Genomic DNA, 19,573 nt, shown 5'->3' with positions numbered 1-19,573 from the left:
GAACTCACACCATCCCTCCTCCAAACCAGTGCACCTGAGAGCACTGCCTGCTTGAGAAATCTGTTTAAATTTCAGGTATTGCAAAAATTTTCATGATAATCAGCCTTTAACAAAGCAAGCAATCCAATTTGCAGCCCAGCAGGTTCCATTTCCAGTGCACACACACAGAATAAACCACGCCAGGCTGGAAGGAACCAGCACCACCTCCTTTTTGATACAAGGAAATCCAGCAGGAACTATTTCCAGCTGATATTTAAGGTGGAAATAAAAGATGGGAAAGCACCCAGGCAAGGCTTGGTGGCAATCCAAGCATGAGGTTAAGGAGAAGCTGCAGGAGAATGAATCAGCTTCAAGATGTCAAGATGATTTCAATTTCACTTCCCTGTTCCACACACTCCCTTGATCTCTCAGCACCTCACCCCTGTCACACCTGCAAGGTGACAGAAGAGCCACCTGCCTTTACTTACACTTGATCAGCTTGACCACCTCCAAATGGTTGGAGTGTGTTACCAGAGTCCCGTTCACCTGGGCAGGGAGAGGAGAAAATTCAGTGTTTGCCTCCTGATTTCCAAGCAGCTCCACACATTCACAAAAGGCACCAGGAGAACAGCAGCATTTTCTTCTCCCCCATCTCCATTAATGCCTTTTTCAAGACATTACCAGATAAATTATTTATCCTTCTAACAGTTTATCTCAGTGAGCAGAGCTCTGCAAAAAGAAAACTGTGCACACACCAGAAGAACTCAAGCAAGCAGACAAACAAACAGAAAAAAAAAAGAAAGGTAATCCATCTCTGCCTGGGCAGAAAAACAACAGGGTAGCTAATTTAATTCATTAATTTCAATGCCTGGTTGAAATCCCAGCTCCATCTGTCTCAGGAGCTGCTGCAACATTTGCAGCAATCATTTACAGTCTTAAGCTACTGACTTGATTTCTTACTTGCTTGGCACTAAAAAAGAACATGGATGTGGGAGCAGTTAGTTAGAAAACAACAACTCAGGCAGGCTGGTTATTTACAGGTCATTATTAACAACTCTGCTTTCCTTCTCCTCCCTGCCATTGCTGGTTTGATTGGCTTTGTGCTATTTGAACCTGGCAGGATGCAGAATTTGTCCATAAAATTCTGAAATGAGGATCTGGAGGAGAATCATCCCCAGAACACTGAAGTTTAGACCAATCCCAATGCAGACACAGCAATGCCATTTTTTCCAGGAAAGAGCTCATTTAAGACAAAGCACCCATTTCTCTCAGTTTCAGTGCCCTTACCTTGATAATTCTATCACCTGTCTGCACTCCAGCCCGCATGGCTGCTCCATCTGCAGAGGCAAGAAATCAGTTCCCCTTTCAACACAATCATTTATAGCAAAAATGGTTTTAAGACTTCTGTAAAACATGCAAAACACTCCTGCACTCAGCCAAGCTTCCTCTGCCAGTAAAACCTCTGGGTATTGAGTCTAGAGCAGTTTTGCTTTCACCTGGCACTGGGTACAGCAGGACATGATCCCACCACGTCCCAAGGAGCCATTTCCTCCCCCTGGGCCAGCTCCAAACCCACAGGATCCCAGAATCACGGAATGAAGCAGGTTGGAAAAGACCTCTGAGATCATCAAGTCCAACCTGTGACCTGACACATCCTCACCAACCAAACCATGGCACTGAGAGCCACGTCCAGCCTTGTTTTAAACACCCCCAGGGATGGTGACTCCCCCACCTCCCTGGGCAGGGGATTCCAGTCCCCAATTACTCTTTCAGTTCAGATTTTTGTCCCTGATGTCCAACCTACACTTCCCCTGGCACAGCTTAAAGCTGTGTGCTCTCCTTCTGTCAGAGGAATAAATTCACTGCATCCAGCTCAACCCCATCCCTTCCCAAGCTGCAGCACCCAGCAGTTTGGGAGGAGTTTGGGAGCTCTCTGCTCCAGCCCATGCACATTCCCAGGACCCCAAGCAGAGCTGGCAGCTCTGGGGATGCTCTCACCTTCCTTGACAGACTGCACGAAGACGGGGTTGTCCCCGCTGACCGTCAGCCCGAAGCCGTTCTCATCCCTCTGGATCACCACACACCTCTGCACCAGCCCTGGGCACACAGGGCACAGAGGACAGAACACACAGAGACACAAGCCAGGCATCAGTCCAAAATTTTATCCTGCCAGATCATCACACAGCACTCAAAGGAATGGGGACAACACGGCACAGGGAAAATACAGGAGAGACAGAACAGGGCAGCAGTCCAGGAATGGAGAGGGATGTCAAGACAGGTCAAGCTTATTGCTCCAGCTACACAAAACAGAGATGCAGACAGCTCTGGCACATCAGACACAACCTGAGGGAAAAGCAGCTTTTAAAGAAGAGCAGCAGTACCCACACCAATGAGCAGGATTTCTTCTGTCTGCATTAATAGTTCAGAGGGTTCAGTCAGGTGCTGCTGCACCACCAAAACCACCTCACAGCTCCTACAAGCTGCTCTAAAGCAGAAGCACAAATCCCTCAGAGTAACATGAGAGGGTTGGGCTAAAACAGATTTATTGATCAGGAAAAGTTCTCCCAATTCTCAGCCAAAATCTCCTCTTGGGGCACCTTCTGCTCCAGGTGAAATATTGCACAGAACCAGAACAGCAGAGCTGAAGAAGTACAAGCCACATTGAACTGGACTTCTGAAATAAACATCAGTGCAGGGCCAAAATCCCAGGAGATGAGTCTGAATGTGCCCCTCCTTTAATTTGCTGTCAGACATCAAAGGCAACTTGTTTTGTTTCCTGGTATAGTCGGTATAATGTGAACACAAATGCTCTTGCAGAGATAAATTCATTTAGTGGTGCAGCATTTGGACCAGCTGGAATGCTGGGGATGTCTCTTGTTCACCTGGAAATGAAACCAGGGAAAGACAAAGCCCAAGCAAGCAGCAGCCTGGAATATTCCTTGTCAAGCACTTTTCTGGGAGCAGCTGCACAAAGTCTACCACAACAGAGCCCTCATCCTAAAGTGACTTCAGGAACTCTGTAAATGCTCCCCCAATGTTCTTTTATTTCCATCACCCTTTTTTCTAACAGCTTGCTCTGCTTTTCCATTTCTAAAAGCACAACAGGCAGAATTCCTACACTGGCACCTCGAGAGAGAAATGAGAGCTCTCCCAAATCAGATTCCAAAAGTGCAGCAGCTCAGTTTGGTCTGGAGGGAACAGGGGGATTGGGAAGGTGCTGTCCCAGCCAGACTGGCTGCTCTGGAAGGGACCAGAGCAGGAGCCATTCCTGTGTCTCCCAAACCACCAGGGCTCCTTTCACTTCTCTGCAGCAGCTCCCATGGGAATGAGGAGCCTCAGGAGCCAACACTGCCTGCCCAGCCAGTCCTGCTCTCCTCCAGCATGGCACACGTGAACATGGGTGTGGGAAGAGCACTCCAGCATTCCTGCAGCACCATCACATGCCAGGAATCCCCCTCCTGCCCCAAAGCAGGAGCAAAGCACGGGACACTGGCACTGCAGGGCTGGGAAGGGCTGGAAGGAAAATCCCCCCACCTTTCACCCCATGGAAGTGAAGGTGTCTCCCCCTCCTGCACCTCCTTTTCTAGCACCGAGCTGCTTGAAGTCTCACTTGCCAAGAATGATGCCCGGGGCTGGGGTGTGGGTGCTGCTATTTCAGAGAAACTGCTCTTTGCAGCTCCATGAGCTGAACCCAGCTCTGGGATCACCAGGACTGGCCTTGCTTAGAGCCACAGCAGAGTCCTGAGTCTGTCTGCCACTGGATTTCTTCTTCTCCAGAAGCAAGAATCCTTGGATTTACTGATAAACCCTCCTGGGATGAGCCCATGCAACACAAACTGACCTGGCAGAGTACAACTGCATTTAATTCATGTTTGTTCAAGTTAAACTTTCTCACCCCACAAGCCTCAATTTCACCCAAGACCACCTGATAAATTTAAAATGGAGAAACAACTGGAATTAACTGGACCTGAAATTAGTCCTTAATTGCCTTTTCCTGTACTTGTTTCCTTCAGATAAGGGACAAACACTTAACCCTTCTCCTAATCCAATAGAAAAGGCTGGAAGGAGGTAGAGGAGATACCACACTTAACTGAGATACACTTTATAGTGATTTTAATCAAGTTATCTGGAAGTTTTCTGGAGATAACACTGTGACCTGCAGAACCAGATCAGCTCTGACAGCATCCCCTGCCTGAACCACCCCTCAAGTGCTTTTACTCTGCTCATTTAAAATACCCCACCATGATGATATTTCACTTTTTCCAGCTGAAACTCAGTGAGTATTTCAAAGCCAACAGAATTCATCACTGACAGCACTCAAAATTAAATCAATAATCATCTTCTTCCCACTTTTGCTTCCCTTAACAGTATCTTTATGTTATGAAGTGAGGAGACATCACTTAACTATGATTTAAAATCAGTCTTTCTTTGTGTCTTGAGTGGATTCCTAAAATTCTGGATGAAAAATAATCAATTTTTATGTTTTTCATCCTCCCCAAACCCACTGGTGCAGCCTCAAGCCAGGAGTACAACGAAGCAGCCCAACCTGTGCTGGAGTTAGAGAGGTTAAAATGAAAAGTGAAAGCAGAACTGCAGGGAAAGCTGAGAGGAGCTCAGTAGGTGGCACTCGTCCCTCTCCCTGCTCCAGGAGTCCCTGGGATGGTGCAAGGGCACAGTCTGCACTTCTCAAGGTCACTGACACCCCAAGGCCAAAAGGATTGTCTCAAACAGCCTGGCCAGACACATCTGGGCTGTCCAGCAGCTTCTCTGGGAAGCTCTTTTTGATTTTTTCCTCTTCTCTACATCCTATTTGGAACTTGTTTAACAAAATAAGGAATTTCTTTACAACAAACAGAGCAGGGCTTCACTCTAAAAACCTGAGTGAGACAGGGCTGGGGGCAACCTGGGCCAGGGGAAGGTGTTGGAACAAAATCATCTTTAAAGTTCTTCCCACCCTATCCAGCCTGGGATTCCAAGGGATGTGAATTCCATCTCCCAAGTCTGCAGGACACAGCCCCAGAGCTGAGATTTGGGAACTAAAATCTCCCCTGGGGGCATGAGGCCACCATAGGAAAATGCAGTTTAATTTAATAGAGGGATTTGAAATGAATCATTCCATAAACAAAAAATTCAAACTCCTCGGGGTTTTGAGAGTGGCCAAATGTTTCACTTCATTTGGGAAGCTTTCTGTTCTATAAAATACTGTCAAAAATGCTGCTCCACAAAGATAAGCAGAATTTTTCTAAAGGCAAATTTCTCTGGAAAAATAGTGGCCACAACATAAAGACACGAAGCTGATAAGGACTGAAAAAACAAAAAAAAAAAAACCAAAAAAACCCAAAACCAACTGGGGACAGTAAGTTTCAGTTTTAAAAAATCTCAAATCTGGGGTTTCAAAACAAAAAACCTAAAACTCATCAAAAAGTTGGAGAAAATATGTTAAAGAGTTTGTGCCAGATATTTAGGCCAGAAATTGATGATTGCTAAATATAAATGAAGTTTTTGGAGAGTAACCAAGTTGTGAGAAAAAGGAAAGAGAAACTGGTATCTCACCTATAACCCTGAAAGGTAATTTCAATTTTGAGTTCATTTAAGAGATGAAAATGCTATTTTGAGAAAAAAGAGATTAAATATCATGGGAGATCATGGCACTAATTACCAAATTACAGCATAACAAACTACACTCATTCTCTCTCCTGATAATCTGAATTTTGTTGAATATACAAACATAGATGGTTGGATTTATTAATAAAAATATTTCACTGAGAGCATCATGCCACTATAAATTAATTTCTGTACATTACAACAATTTCCCTCCCTGACCACTCTGCCCTCCCAAGCCACTCACACACTTCAGGAAATTCTGGCTCCTGAATTAAAACTTTGAAGAGGTGAGAACAAACACCCACCAAAGCCACACCTCCTTGTCCTGCTGTCATTCCAACCTTCCCTATTATTCCCTTTCCAGTGGCCAGCCCCCATCCAGTCAGCAGAGAGGAAAATATCAGTACAGTATTTCTACTTGGAAGGTTTGGAATGGTTTGGTCCCTTCCAAATCAAACAGCAGAGCTGTGCACACATTGCAGAGAAACCTGGGAAAAGCAGACAAAAGGCAGGGCAGGGCCATGGGAAGGAAGGATGAGTGGGAGCTGCTGCCAGGGATCCTGCAGAAGGCAGAAAGCACCTGGGAAATTGGGGCAGAGGGACAAACACAGAGATGTCCCAGCAAAGGCAGCAAACCTTTCCTGCCATTAACCCTCAGCACCAGGCAAAATGAGCACAGGGTTATCCTGACTAACCTGGGTCCAAAAACACAAAATCAACCCCAAATCCCTTCTGCTTCAGGGTTCTCCTGACTAACCTGGCTCCAGAAACACAAAATCACCCCCAAACTCCTTCTGCTCCAAGGTTCTCCTGACTAACCTGGCTCCAGAAACACAAAATCAACCCCAAATCCTTTCTGCTTCAGGGTTCTCCTGACTAACCTGGGTCCAAAAACACAAAATCAACCCCAAATCAAAGCCCTGCTGCTCCAGGGTTCTCCTGACTAACTTGGCTTCAAAAACACAAAATCACCCCCAAATCAAATCCCTTCTGCTCCAAGGTTCTCCTGACTAATCTGTCTTCAAAAACACAAAATCACCCCCAAAGTCCTGCTGCTCCAGGGTTCTCCTGACTAACCTGGCTTCAAAAACACAAAATCACCCCCAAATCAAATCCCTTCTGCTCCAAGGTTCTCCTGACTAATCTGGCTTCAAAAACACAAAATCACCCCCAAACCCTCCTGCTCTAGGGTTCCCCTGACAAACTTGGATTTAAAAGCACAAAATCACCCCCAAAGTCCTGCTGCTCCAGGGTTCTCCTGACTAACCTGGCTCCAAAACCACAAATCCTTCTGCTCTGGGTTCTCCTGATTAACCTTGCTTCAAAAACACAAATCCCTTCTGCTCCAGGGTTCCCCTGATTAACCTTGGTCCAAAAACACAAAATCATCCCCAAATCCCCTCTGCTCCAAGGTTCTCCTCACCAACCTGGCTCCAGAAAAACAAAATCACCCCCAAATCAAAGCCCTGCTGTTTCAGGGTTCTCCTGCCTAACCTGGCTCCAAAACCACAAAATCACCCCAAATCAAATCCCTTCTGCTCCAGGGTTCTCCTGACTAACCTGGCTTCAAAACCACAAAATCACCCCCAAATCAAATCCCTTCTGCTCCAGGGTTCTCCTGACTAACCTGGCTCCAAAAACACAAAATCAGCCCCAAATCCAAGCCCTGCTGCTCCACCTTTCCCTGCTCCTTCCCTGCGAGGGTGGCAGAAGAATGACAAGCTGCAGCAAGCCAGCTCTCCCCCAGACAGGTTTCCATCCAGGCACCCTCCAAAGCTGTTTACAGCTTCTGAAGGAACACTCTCACACCCTGAGGAACGTGACTATCATATTACTTTGCTGCTTTTTTTTTTTTTAATGTGTGATTCAAAATTCCAGGGGAAGTGAAGAGATCTCACAGAAAGAACAGGACACACCTCCCCAGACTGCACCAGCTTTTCCTAACATGCCTGTGTTGGTTTCAACTCTTCAGGGTTGGTGTTGTTTGGTTATTTTTTAGTGTTTCTTGCTCTGTATTCCAGAGGTGGGTTAAGAAGCTGGAGCACAGCCATGAGCACCTGGAAGTTTTATTCCAGTGGAATGATAAAGCTGATGATTCTGGAAGAGTCACTGCATCTAAAAATCCCACAGCAGGTTTAGCAGCAGCAATTTTCTGAGCAGATTGAAATCAGAAAGTGCCACAGACTGTTTTAAACATGAATTTTAAAAAATAAAGAAAAAAAAAAAAGGCAGTAAAGGAAAAGGAAGGCAACCCACAGCTGGAGTCAGGACATGCACACTTGGAAATAAGAAATGCAGCCACATTCAGCCCAAGTCCAAGGGGCTGAAGATGCTGACAGGATCCCAAAAACAACCTGGGAATACTTATTGCCCTCTAGTTCTCAGGTCTGGATGCAAACAGCTACAGAGACTGCAAGTGGAGGGAGTGATCAGAGCAGGGGAGTGTCCCAGCCCCAAGAGCAGCACAGCTGGGAAAGCTGAGGGAGCAAACAGACCCTGCATGGGCAGGGACAGCAGCAGGGAGTGTGGGGAGATTCCCAGCCCAAACCTGGAATGGGCACAGAGAGCAGAGCAGCTCCCATCCTCACCCTCAGCTCAGCTATCCACAGATCCATTTTTCCATGTCTGTCCCAAGGAACAGGCACAGGTAAAGCAGGAAGGTGAATTCCTCGCTCAGCCTGCACAGTGGGAGCTGTGTGCTCACTGTGAGCTCCTCCCAGCCACCAGCACACTGCAAGCTGAGAACTGAAGCAGATGAAGGGCAGACCCTGCTGCAGAGCCAACCATGCAGATCAGGGAGGGGAAGCCTGGGATTCACAGACAGGAAAAGCAGGAGCTGCCCAGGGGGAGCTGCAGCTTTGGCTTACCATACGTCTCGGATTTACTCTCCTCAGAACTAGACTTTGTCTTCTTGGAGGAGCTATCTGCACGAGAGCAGGAGAAAAGGAGAGAGAGATATAGAAAATATGGAGACCAAACATGAGGAAAAAAAAAAAAACAAACAAACAAACCTCATGAAAAAAAAAAAAAACCAACAACACAGACTTGGATTTATGGGGTTAAATCGTGCAAAACATAAATAAGATGTGAACAAAACACAGGTGGAGCACTTGGAATAAGGGGTGAATAATACATGGAGACACAGGTAACAGCACACAGAATCTGTCACAGGAGCCAGCACACACCCAAAGGAGCTCTCTGCAGCAACTACAGACAAAAACCAGTCCAAGCACAGAGACTCTGGTTCCTCCCCAGAGGCAATAACAGCACAGGCACAGCATTTCAGCATCCTGAATTCAATAACAGCACAGGCACAGCACTTCAGCATCCTGAATTCAAAAGCAAAGGGTTTCTGCAGGCCAGAGCTCCCCTATCCAAGCACAGGGCCAGGGAACAGCTCTCAACACTGGAGTGACTTGCTGCAAATTCAGATTACAGGATTCCTGGAGTTTGTTTCTGGAGAAATTAAATTCCTTCTACAAAATGAGTTCACAGCCTGAGATCTCCCCCAGCCTGAAATAATTTTACATTACCTATCCCAAAGAACAAAGGAAAAGCAGATGAGCACTAAACCAGTTTTTTTTTCCCCTTACTGGCATTTAAAGCCCATTTTCATTTATTTTGTGAATAGAAGGACTGATGCAGCCAGTGGCAGGAACCATTTATAAACATCACAAAAAAAACACTTTTTACAAGTTGTGTCCCTCTTCCCTTCACCTCCCCTGTGCTCCCCAAGCCCCAGGGAAAATCCTGAATGCACAGACAGGAAAAATGCACCTTGCATGGGGCCAGGAGGGCCTGGCAGCAATTTCATGAGCAGGCACTGGGTGAGTGTTTCAGAGAGAACAAGAATCCCCTAATTTAACTAAAATAAAAGAGGCTAAATAAAAGCAGGATGGCAAACCCTTTAAAATGAGGTGTTTATCTTCAGATCAGCCACAAATTCACTTTGCAAGTGGCAGAGAGGGATCAAAATCCACTGAAGGACAAAACAAACCCCCCAAAATTAAAACCCCCCAGCTGAGCCCAGCACATCTCCAATTTCAAATTTCACTAAAGAACTCCTCAAAGCTAATTACAGCCTTTGCCTCCTGTTACAATTATTTACTGATACACTAATAAATGAAAATTCATTTCAATGCCCACACTGCAGGACAACACAGCCCTGAAAATGACATTAAAATCATTTTTAGCTGCTTCCCAGTGTGGTTTTTTTTGAATTTTAGGATTTTACCTGTGGGATCGAAGTCGTGGGTGCTGCTGCAGCGTTCAACCTTCTGCTTCTTGTCAGCTGGAGACTCTCTGCTCAGAATGCTGCCATGTCTGGGCCACAGAAAAGCACAAAACCTCAGCCCAGAGCCCAGAGGAGCTGCTCACACACACCTCACCCAGCTCACCAGAAATTCACATTCAACCCCAGGCATCGAGTTCGCTTTAAAAATTTATTCCCAGGCTGAATTCGGAGGGGAAAATGATCTCTGCAATCTCTGGGAGTGGATCCAAGGTTCCAGAACAGGCTTGGTAACCTCCAGAATTGGTAACAGCAAGTGCATTCTCTTTATCACTCAGCATCAAGCTCATATTTTATCTTAAAAGCCAAATAAATTTAATGGGGGAAAAAAAAAAACCAACCTCCTGGAATCTTAAAGTGTCCCAGCAAACTCTAAATTTCTCAGGTAAAATTCAAGATTTAGAATATCCCCAGAAAGGAAGAACCTGGACCAAGAGTGTTCCCTGACCATCTCAAATCTCAGGTAAGATGAGCCCCCAGCCATGTCACCCCATGCCAAGGACATCAAATAAATCTATTTTTGGTACCTTATCCCCATCTGGATATTGATTTCCTCACATCTGTAATGGCTACTCTGTGTTTGCTTGTTTTTTGGTTTTTTTTAACTTTTAAAAACATTCCCCCTGCAAAAATGCTCCAGCTTAATTTACAATACAGATTTAAAAAAAAAAAAACAAATTTCAGGAACTCACCTCGAAGGTTTTTTGAGAGGAAACCTGAAAAGGAAAAAAAAAAAGTTTAATGAACTTTTATTTTTCAATATTAGGTTTGATAGCAACATTAGTGCTTAAATTCAAGAAGTTATTTTACATTTCTCTGGTACCCTCAGAAAGAAGAATTTCTATTTTCATTACCATCTTTGAGACAAGTGCAACAAGTTGAAATTAAATTACCTATTCAAAGTAGGGTTATACATACAGGTAACAAAAGCAACAAATCCAAAATTGAAGGGAGAAAAAAAAGTATATTTGTATTTTTAACTGAGGGAAACACAATATTTATAAATCCAGGATTTTTTCTCCTTGAATTCCTGACAGAACAAGGTGGCACCAAAATTTCCACTCTGATAAAACACAATTATTTCCTTCTCACACTTGTTCAGCTCATTCCTACTCCATTTCTGTTTTAGATCCTTGACATTTAGAGCTGTGTAGGGCAAGAACAGGTAACTTAAATCACTTTTTGTTCTAAATGAAAACTCTACTGATGGTTTATAGCTGACAATTCTCCCTATATATATATATATATATATACATTTTTCAAGAAGTGCTGGGTTGAGGGATCAGAGGGAAGAAATTCAAGCCTGCACAATTCGAATTGAACAGGGTAATAAATGACCATTTATTTTTTATGTTTTTAGTTTAAACACATTAATTAACAGACCCCAGGTCAGGATTAGAAAAGGACAACAAAGAGCAGCTCCAAAGTCAGGCTCAGGTGGAAGGAGGTTTGGAATCTCCTCCCAAATGACAGAAAGGATGAGCAGGAGCAGCAGCAGGAATTTCTGCTGGACTCTGCCCAGGAGCTCTGCAGTCCCCATGGATGTGACATTTCTGTGACCCTGGGCTGAGCACACAGAGCCAAACCCTTCTCCCAGAGTTCTCCAAACCATTCTAACCAGAGCTGCCCTAAATCCTCCTTTCCTCCCTAACTGAACCCTGAAGCTCCAGGACTCCCTCCCCACCACCTGCAAACCAGAAGGGGCAGCACACAGGCAGCCTGGAGAGGGGAAACACCCAACACTGGCCAGCTCCCACATGCCAGCCCCTGTGCAAACATGCACTAATATGGAGCTCCACAAGCAGCAAATGATGACACACTAGGCAAGGGAAATTAAAATGTTGTCTGCTTGCTCCTGAAAATAATTATCCACAGCAAGACACTTGCCATCTTTCAGATAACACCACTCAATTTAACAGCAGCTTCCAAATTAAGGGAGTAGACAGGGTTTGTGAGTGCATGAACAGCAAAAAGTTAATTAACTGAAGGTAAGAGGTGGCAGTCCTCCTTCCTCCTGCCCCCAAAAGCTCTGTTCTATATTAAAAATCTGTGAAATCCACTCTGATTCAAATAAGAAACATCCTCTCCTCGTTCTGCTCTACCTGCATCTCTTCAGCATCCCATCCTCCCAATTACAGATTTCAGTGAAGGAGGGGCAAGACAGCTTGAACCCCAAAGGCAAGCAAAAGGAAAACAAAAGTCATCTCAGGCCAACCTAACCCTGCCTGAACCCTGAGCAGCCAACAGATGCAGCAATCAAGTGTTTCACTGAAAAGCAGAAAAGAAGAAAAAAAAAAAAAGAATCCAGGGAAAGGCAGGAAATGATGCTGAGGATGAATTTCACCCCCATTTTTTTATCTGATGCATTTGAACTTTTGAGCTGCATAAAAAACCCTAACACCACTGGGAAGTATTTTCATGAAGCATTTTAGTGACAAACTTTATCCTACAGAGGTTCTTATCAGCACCAGAACTGCAGCTCTGCTCCTGCAGCAACAGGCAGAGTTTGTAGAAAACACTCAGTGAGTTCGTTTTTGAGTTCTGAGCTCTTTATTATCTGTGAAACACAAATGTCCTATTTTCCAAGTCCAGAAGTTGTGTACAACCTTTCTGCTTATTATACCTAGGCTGGTGATTAATTCTTTAGGAAGGAACTTTAGTTTTTGTAAATAAAGCTGAAAACACTGGGATTTTTTTTTTTTTTTTGTGCTTTGACGTTACCAGTGAATACAAAATTCCTGTGGGGTGGGAGCCAAAATCCCCTGTTCCAGCTGTGCTCACAGCTGGATGGTACAAGGGGTCAGGATCCAGCTGCCTCTGGAGAATCATCCTCCCTGGGATGGGTTGGGAAGCAGGGAAGAGAGCAGGGATGGGTTGGGAGCAGGGATGGGTTTGGGGAGCAGGGATGGGTTTGGGGAGCAGGGATGGGTTTGGGGAGCAGGGATGGGTGGGGAGCAGGGATGGGTTTGGGGAGCAGGGATGGGTTTGGAGCAGGGATGGGTTTGGAGCAGGGATGGGTTTGGGGAGCAGGGATGGGTTGGGAGCAGGGATGGGTTTGGGGAGCAGGGATGGGTTTGGGGAGCAGGGATGGGAAGGGCAGCAGGGATGGGTTTGGGGAGCAGGGATGGGTTTGGAGCAGGGATGGAGGCAGGGATGGGTTTGGGGAGCAGGGATGGGTTTGGGGAGCAGGGATGGAGGCAGGGATGGGTTTGGGGAGCAGGGATGGGTTGGGAGCAGGGATGGGTTTGGAGCAGGGATGGGTTTGGGGAGCAGGGATGGGTTTGGGGAGCAGGGATGGGTTGGGAGCAGGGATGGGTTTGGAGCAGGGATGGGTTTGGGGAGCAGGGATGGGTTTGGAGCAGGGATGGAGGCAGGGATGGGTTTGGAGCAGGGATGGGTTTGGGGAGCAGGGATGGGTTGGGAGCAGGGATGGGTTTGGGGAGCAGGGATGGGTTTGGGGAGCAGGGATGGGTTTGGGGAGCAGGGATGGGTTTGGGGAGCAGGGATGGGAGCAGGGATGGGTTTGGGGAGCAGGGATGGGTTTGGGGAGCAGGGATGGAGGCAGGGATGGGTTTGGGGAGCAGGGATGGGTTTGGGGAGCAGGGATGGAGGCAGGGATGGGTTTGGGGAGCAGGGATGGGTTTGGGGAGCAGGGATGGAGGCAGGGATGGGTTTGGGGAGCAGGGATGGGTTTGGGGAGCAGGGATGGAGGCAGGGATGGGTTGGGAGCAGGGATGGGTTTGGAGCAGGGATGAGTTGGGGAGCAGGGATGGGTTGGGAGCAGGGATGGGTTGGGAGCAGGGATGGGTTTGGGGAGCAGGGATGGGTTTGGGGAGCAGGGATGGGTTTGGGGAGCAGGGATGGGTTTGGGGAGCAGGGATGGGTTTGGGGAGCAGGGATGGGTTTGGAGCAGGGATGGGTTTGGAGCAGGGATGGGTTTGGAGCAGGGATGGGTTTGGAGCAGGGATGGGTTTGGAGCAGGGATGGGTTGGGAGCAGAGATGGGTTTGGGGAGCAGGGATGGGTTTGGAGCAGGGATGGGTTTGGGGAGCAGGGATGGGTTTGGGGAGCAGGGATGGGTTTGGAGCAGGGATGGGTTTGGAGCAGGGATGGGTTGGGAGCAGGGATGGGTTTGGGGAGCAGGGATGGGTTTGGGGAGCAGGGATGGGTTGGGAGCAGGGATGGGTTTGGGGAGCAGGGATGGGTTTGGAGCAGGGATGGGTTTGGGGAGCAGGGATGGGTTTGGGGAGCAGGGATGGGTTTGGGGAGCAGGGATGGGTTTGGAGCAGGGATGGGTTTGGGGAGCAGGGATGGGTTTGGGGAGCAGGGATGGGTTTGGGGAGCAGGGATGGGTTTGGGGAGCAGGGATGGGTTGGGAGCAGGGATGGGTTGGGAGCAGGGATGGGTTTGGAGCAGGGATGGGTTTGGGGAGCAGGGATGGGTTTGGAGCAGGGATGGAGGCAGGGATGGGTTTGGGAGCAGGGATGGGTTTGGGGAGCAGGGATGGGTTTGGGGAGCAGGGATGGGTTGGGAGCAGGGATGGGTTGGGAGCAGGGATGGGTTTGGGGAGCAGGGATGGGTTGGGAGCAGGGATGGGTTTGGAGCAGGGATGGGTTTGGGGAGCAGGGATGGGTTTGGGGAGCAGGGATGGGTTGGGGGAGCAGGGATGGGTTGGGGGAGCAGGGATGGGTTTGGAGCAGGGATGGAGGCAGGGATGGGTTTGGGGAGCAGGGATGGGTTTGGAGCAGGGATGGGTTTGGGGAGCAGGGATGGGTTTGGGGAGCAGGGATGGGTTTGGGGAGCAGGGATGGGTTGGGAGCAGGGATGGGTTTGGGGAGCAGGGATGGGTTTGGGGAGCAGGGATGGGTTTGGAGCAGGGATGGGTTTGGAGCAGGGATGGGTTTGGGGAGCAGGGATGGGTTTGGGGAGCAGGGATGGGTTTGGAGCAGGGATGGGTTTGGGGAGCAGGGATGGGTTTGGGGAGCAGGGATGGGTTTGGGGAGCAGGGATGGGTTGGGAGCAGGGATGGGTTTGGGGAGCAGGGATGGGTTTGGGGAGCAGGGATGGTTGTCGAGCAGGGATGGGTTGGGGAGCAGGGATGGGAGCAGGGATGGGTTTGGAGCAGGGATGGGTTTGGAGCAGGGATGGGGTGGGAGTAGGGATGGAAGCAGCAGATGATCCCAGCAAAGTCTCTGGGTTCTGCACAACCACCACTCCACACCCTCTCCTGCCCTTCCTTTGCCTCACAAGTATTCCCTAAAATCAACAGAGTTGGAAAGAGATGGGCTTTGTCCAGCCAGGCTGAAGGTGAAGCTCTCCAGCCCCCCAAAAAACTCTCCTTCTGGATATGAAATCATTCCTGGGGAATCTCCTCCTGGATCTGAAATCATTCCTGGGCACTGAGTTATGAAATCACAGAAATTTCAGGTGGCAGTCGGCTGAGCTGAGGTTACACACTGATCCTTGCTGGGAGCATTCAGTACCACGTTCCTCCCTTTTCCCTTTTCCCATTTCCCTGCCTCAATACCACCTGGAAGCCATTCCTCATTTCAAACACTACAGCAGGCAGCAGAGCAAAAACTGATAAAATCCAATCAAAGACCACAGAGGAGCTCCCATGAGTTTATCTGTGCTTCAACTGAAAATAACATTAATATTGGAAATAATATTAAATCTGAAAGCAGCCCTGAAAATCCCCTTGCTGTGTTACAGCACCCAGCAAACATAATTCAAATTAAAATTTATTTCACCTCCTACTGTAAACAGCAGCAAGGAGGGTGTGGTGAACAGCTGGAGCCTCAATTCCAAATGGAGCTGGCAAGTTTAGGCTCCATGATAAAACCCCTGTAGACATTTTGTCTGATAACTGATGAACATCAGCACATTTTCAAACGAGTTGTTCCACTCTCCCAAATACCAGCACCAATTAAAAGCCAAGTCAGATTTTGTTTTTAAAATGCTGGGTCCGAATAATTTGAGTCATTTAAATGCATCAAGTGACTAAAAGTGTGTCTTCTTAGTCATGCTGCATTAGGAAAATCTATTTAAGTGAGGAAAAATACATCTCCAAGTAGTAGCAGCATGGATTAAACATTGTATTTCAGGTTAGCTCACACATATCACCAGCAGTGCCTAACAACCACCTTGAAGCCAAGCAGAAAAAGGTAATTTGAAGACTTAATGTGTCAAAAAACATGAGAGCAAGGGAGGATTCCCAGCTCCCAGCAGTACAAAGCATTCCATTCTAGCCCAAGAGGTTGAAAATATAGCTGACCATAAATAGCACAGATAACCATGCTGAGGTTTTTCTTTTTTTTTTTTTTTTTTTCTCCACTACTAAAATATTACCAGAATTTGAGTATCTCCTATCTCCAAAGCTGATCAAAGAGAAAAATATTTAGATTGAGACAAGGGCCTCAACCTTGGAAATATTTATTCATGTGCCTAACTTTAGTTCCAGGACTGCTCACATGCCTGAAATGCAGCTTGTGTGTGTTTGCAAGGAGAAATTACTCCAACTTGTGCCCAGATGAGTAAGAAATGTTGTGAAACCCGTGCAGAAGAGAACAGCCAAAAACTGCTTGCTTGACAGAACTAATCTTTAATTAGGAGATGAACAGTTGCAATAGAAGCTGCTTCAGTGCTTTATTAGTTTCATTTAAATAAGATGTTGCTTGTTGCAGAAGAACCCTCGGAATGAATTGTAAATTTCAAAGAAAAGCAGCCAACACAACTGATCATGCCAAATTCAGGAGGAGAAACAGCCCAGGGTTGATCATTCATCCTTTGGACACATTTAGAAGGAGAAGAGGAAAACCCAAGGTTATCCAAATAAAAACCCCAAATTCTGGCTTTTTAAAATCTCATCCTAATTCAGGAGGTTTCCACCAAGTCAGGAGTCAATGAGAAGCCTTTAGCTCCATGGATTTTGGTGAAAGGTGATTTTAACTCACTCAGAATTCCAGCTCATCCTGCCATGGGCAGGGACACTTTCCATCCAGCCTGGCCTTGGGCACTCCCAGGGATGGGTGTTCAAGATTTTGAGAATGCTGAGTGAGATTGTTCTCTCCCCAGACAGATCCTGAAAAAACAAAACTCTGTTCCTGGGTGACAGGAGAAAATCACTGAACAATTCCAGGACTGTTCCTTTATTACCCATTAAACTTCATTTTCAACACCCTGACTGGACCTCACTGACAGCACTCAGAGAAATGATGATTTTCTGCTGAAATCTAGGAGGTTTTAAGTGCCCTGAAAGCACAGGAAGCATTGACATAAATGCTCTTCTGCAAACAACTCCCAGATTTTCATCTTGGAAGAGACAGAATGAAAGAAAAACAAGGAAGAGAATCTGTTTCAACAAAGGTTTCAGGGCAGAGTGCTGACACAGAAAGCACCAACAGCACCTTTCCATGGAGCTGGAACAGTTCTGTGTCCCAAGGAGAAGGGAAAGGGGCAGTGGGAGAGCAGAGGAGCTGAGCAGGTGACAACTGATCCAGGGAAAACAAGGATGCAGCAAGCAGGAAAAAACAGCAATAACTGCACATCAGCACCAACCCCTGCAAGAGCAGCCTGCTGCTGGCTCATCCTTTCCACTCAGCAAAGCACAGAAGCTCAGGAAACCACCGAGGGTTTTCCTTAAATAAAAAAAAAAAGAAAAACAACAAACCCATTGCATAGTGGTGGTAACAGATTGGACACGTGGAGCAGGGAACAGGGATCCAAATGGGGAGGGTCACAGCCTAGGGATGGGTTTTAGGGATTGCAAGGAGGCAGCAGGAGGGTTATCTCCAAATTAGAAAAAAAACAAACAAAACAAAACAAAACAAAAAAAAAAAAAAAAAAACCAAAAACCAAAAAAAAAAAAAAAAAAAAAAACCCAAAAAAAAACCATTGCATACTGATGGCAACATTGAACACATGGAGCAGGAAACAGGGATCCAAATGGAGAGGATCCTGGGAGCTGTCATAGCCTAGGGATGGATTTTAGGGATTGCAAGGAGGCAGTAGGGAGGGTTGTCTCCAAATTAAAAAAAAAAAAAAACAAAACAACAAAACAAAACCCAAAAACAAAACAACAAAACACATTGCATACTGATGGTAACAAATTGGACACATGGAGCAGGGAAACAGGGATCCAAATGGGGAGGGTCAGAGCCTAAGGATGGATTTTAGGGATTGGAAGGAGGCAGCAGGGATGGTTTCTCCCAAAAAAAAAAGAAAAAAAAAAAAAAAAAAACAAGCAAAAAGATGGCAGCAGATTGGACACACAGAGCAGGGAAACAGGGATCCAAATGGGGAAGATTCCTGGGAGATGTCAGAGCCCAGAGATTGATTTTAGGGATTGCAAAGAGGCAGCAGGAGGGTTTTCCCCAAATTAAAACAAACAAACAAATAACAACAAAACCCACTGAATACTGATGGCACTGGACACACAGAGCAGGAAACAGGGATCCAGTGGGAGGGCTCCTGGAGCTGTCAGAGCCCAGGGATGGATTTCATGGATTTTAGGGACTGCAGGGAGGCAGGCACTGGGAGCTCTGTTATTTTTGTGGGAGTCCAGGCAGCAGCACAGCTGACACAGTGACTCACTGAGGAATCCTCCCTGGCATTATTAACCCTGCACTGCTCACAGCTCCATGGGCAGGAGAAAGAAATTTTCCTTCAGAAAAGGAAAATTTTGGGAAGTGGCAGGAGAGCCCACAGAGCAAACACCTCGTGTGTCAAACCCCCCTGAACACCCCTCAGTGCTGCCTTTGCTTTAATAAAGCATCAGCAAGTGCCTCCCACTCAATATTCTATCATTTTTCAGGCCACTAATGTCTCTGCCCATAACCAGAATACACCATTCAATTTTCCTTTTAGCAGAGAAAATGCAGAGTAGCCAACAGAGCCCATCAGCACATTTCCTGATGGATCAGGAGATGGATCAATGCAAGGGGCTGGTGCCATGGCAACCAATGTGCTGAGCAAAAGACTTCAACTGGGTTAAGATGAATTTGATAAAAATCAAAGTCTGGAAGGCTGGCAAGTTCCATCTGTGAGATGGGGAGGGTCAGGACTCCAAGGGAAAGAGAATTCCACTGGTGCCTTGCCTTCTCAGGATGCTTCCTCTTTGAGCTTCAAAAAATTAAATATCTGTATACAGATTTGGCTTTCATTCTTGTGGTTGGCTCTGGGTGAGGATTGGTGAAGAGAAGGGAGCAAGAAAAGAGGAAAAAGAAACCAGTTTAAAATGCTGAAAGAAAAGCAATGCAAAGGTAAATCTCCTCCATAAAACAAACAGCAAGGATTTGGAGATTTGCCTCCACACATGGAATTTCCTGATGATACAGGAATGCACCATCATGCTATGTCCTGTAAAAATGACAAGCAGGCTACTCTGAGATTACTACAGCAGCTGTAGCTCCTTCCTCAGTGTCCTTCCCTGGAAAACCCCCATGTGGGAAGGGTTTCATTCCCTCTGAGAGCATCAACACTGGGAAAAGGAAGGAGAAAAGCATCTCCAGAGAAGTTCCATCCACAGCTCAGCCATTCAGCCCCAGCCCAAGCAAGTGCCTCAGCTATTTTCCATGACACAAGCACTTGGATTTTTCCAGGAGCTGATGTCAGGGCTTTTCATGGAGAAAGAGCTGCATTTACTGGGCAGGCAGGGAAGGAGGGCTTCCCCAGCAGCCATTCTCAATGTGGCCTTTGTGCT

General features: G+C 46.7%; 1 protein-coding gene across 8 annotated transcripts in view; it reads right to left on the bottom strand.

Moving 5' to 3' along the window:
* The window catches only part of ARHGEF12 (Rho guanine nucleotide exchange factor 12), an 80,283-nt gene that overhangs the window by 34,611 nt on the left and 26,099 nt on the right, over positions 1–19,573 (bottom strand). For all 8 annotated transcript variants that reach the window (XM_056509541.1, XM_056509535.1, XM_056509536.1 and 5 more), the window contains exons 2-7: positions 10,567–10,590; positions 9,818–9,906; positions 8,451–8,507; positions 1,978–2,076; positions 1,267–1,316; positions 468–525 (exon numbers count right to left, since the gene is read on the bottom strand). In XM_056509541.1, coding sequence (XP_056365516.1) covers positions 468–525; positions 1,267–1,305 — 97 coding nt within the window. In that variant the 5' untranslated portion in view covers positions 1,306–1,316; positions 1,978–2,076; positions 8,451–8,507; positions 9,818–9,906; positions 10,567–10,590. The remainder of the gene's footprint in view (positions 1–467; positions 526–1,266; positions 1,317–1,977; positions 2,077–8,450; positions 8,508–9,817; positions 9,907–10,566; positions 10,591–19,573) is intronic.

Source organism: Oenanthe melanoleuca, chromosome 24, assembly GCF_029582105.1.
Source record: "Oenanthe melanoleuca isolate GR-GAL-2019-014 chromosome 24, OMel1.0, whole genome shotgun sequence".
NCBI classification, from domain to species: domain Eukaryota; kingdom Metazoa; phylum Chordata; class Aves; order Passeriformes; family Muscicapidae; genus Oenanthe; species Oenanthe melanoleuca.
Note: the sequence above shows the minus strand (reverse complement) of the source record. Positions and strands in the feature narration are given on the sequence as shown.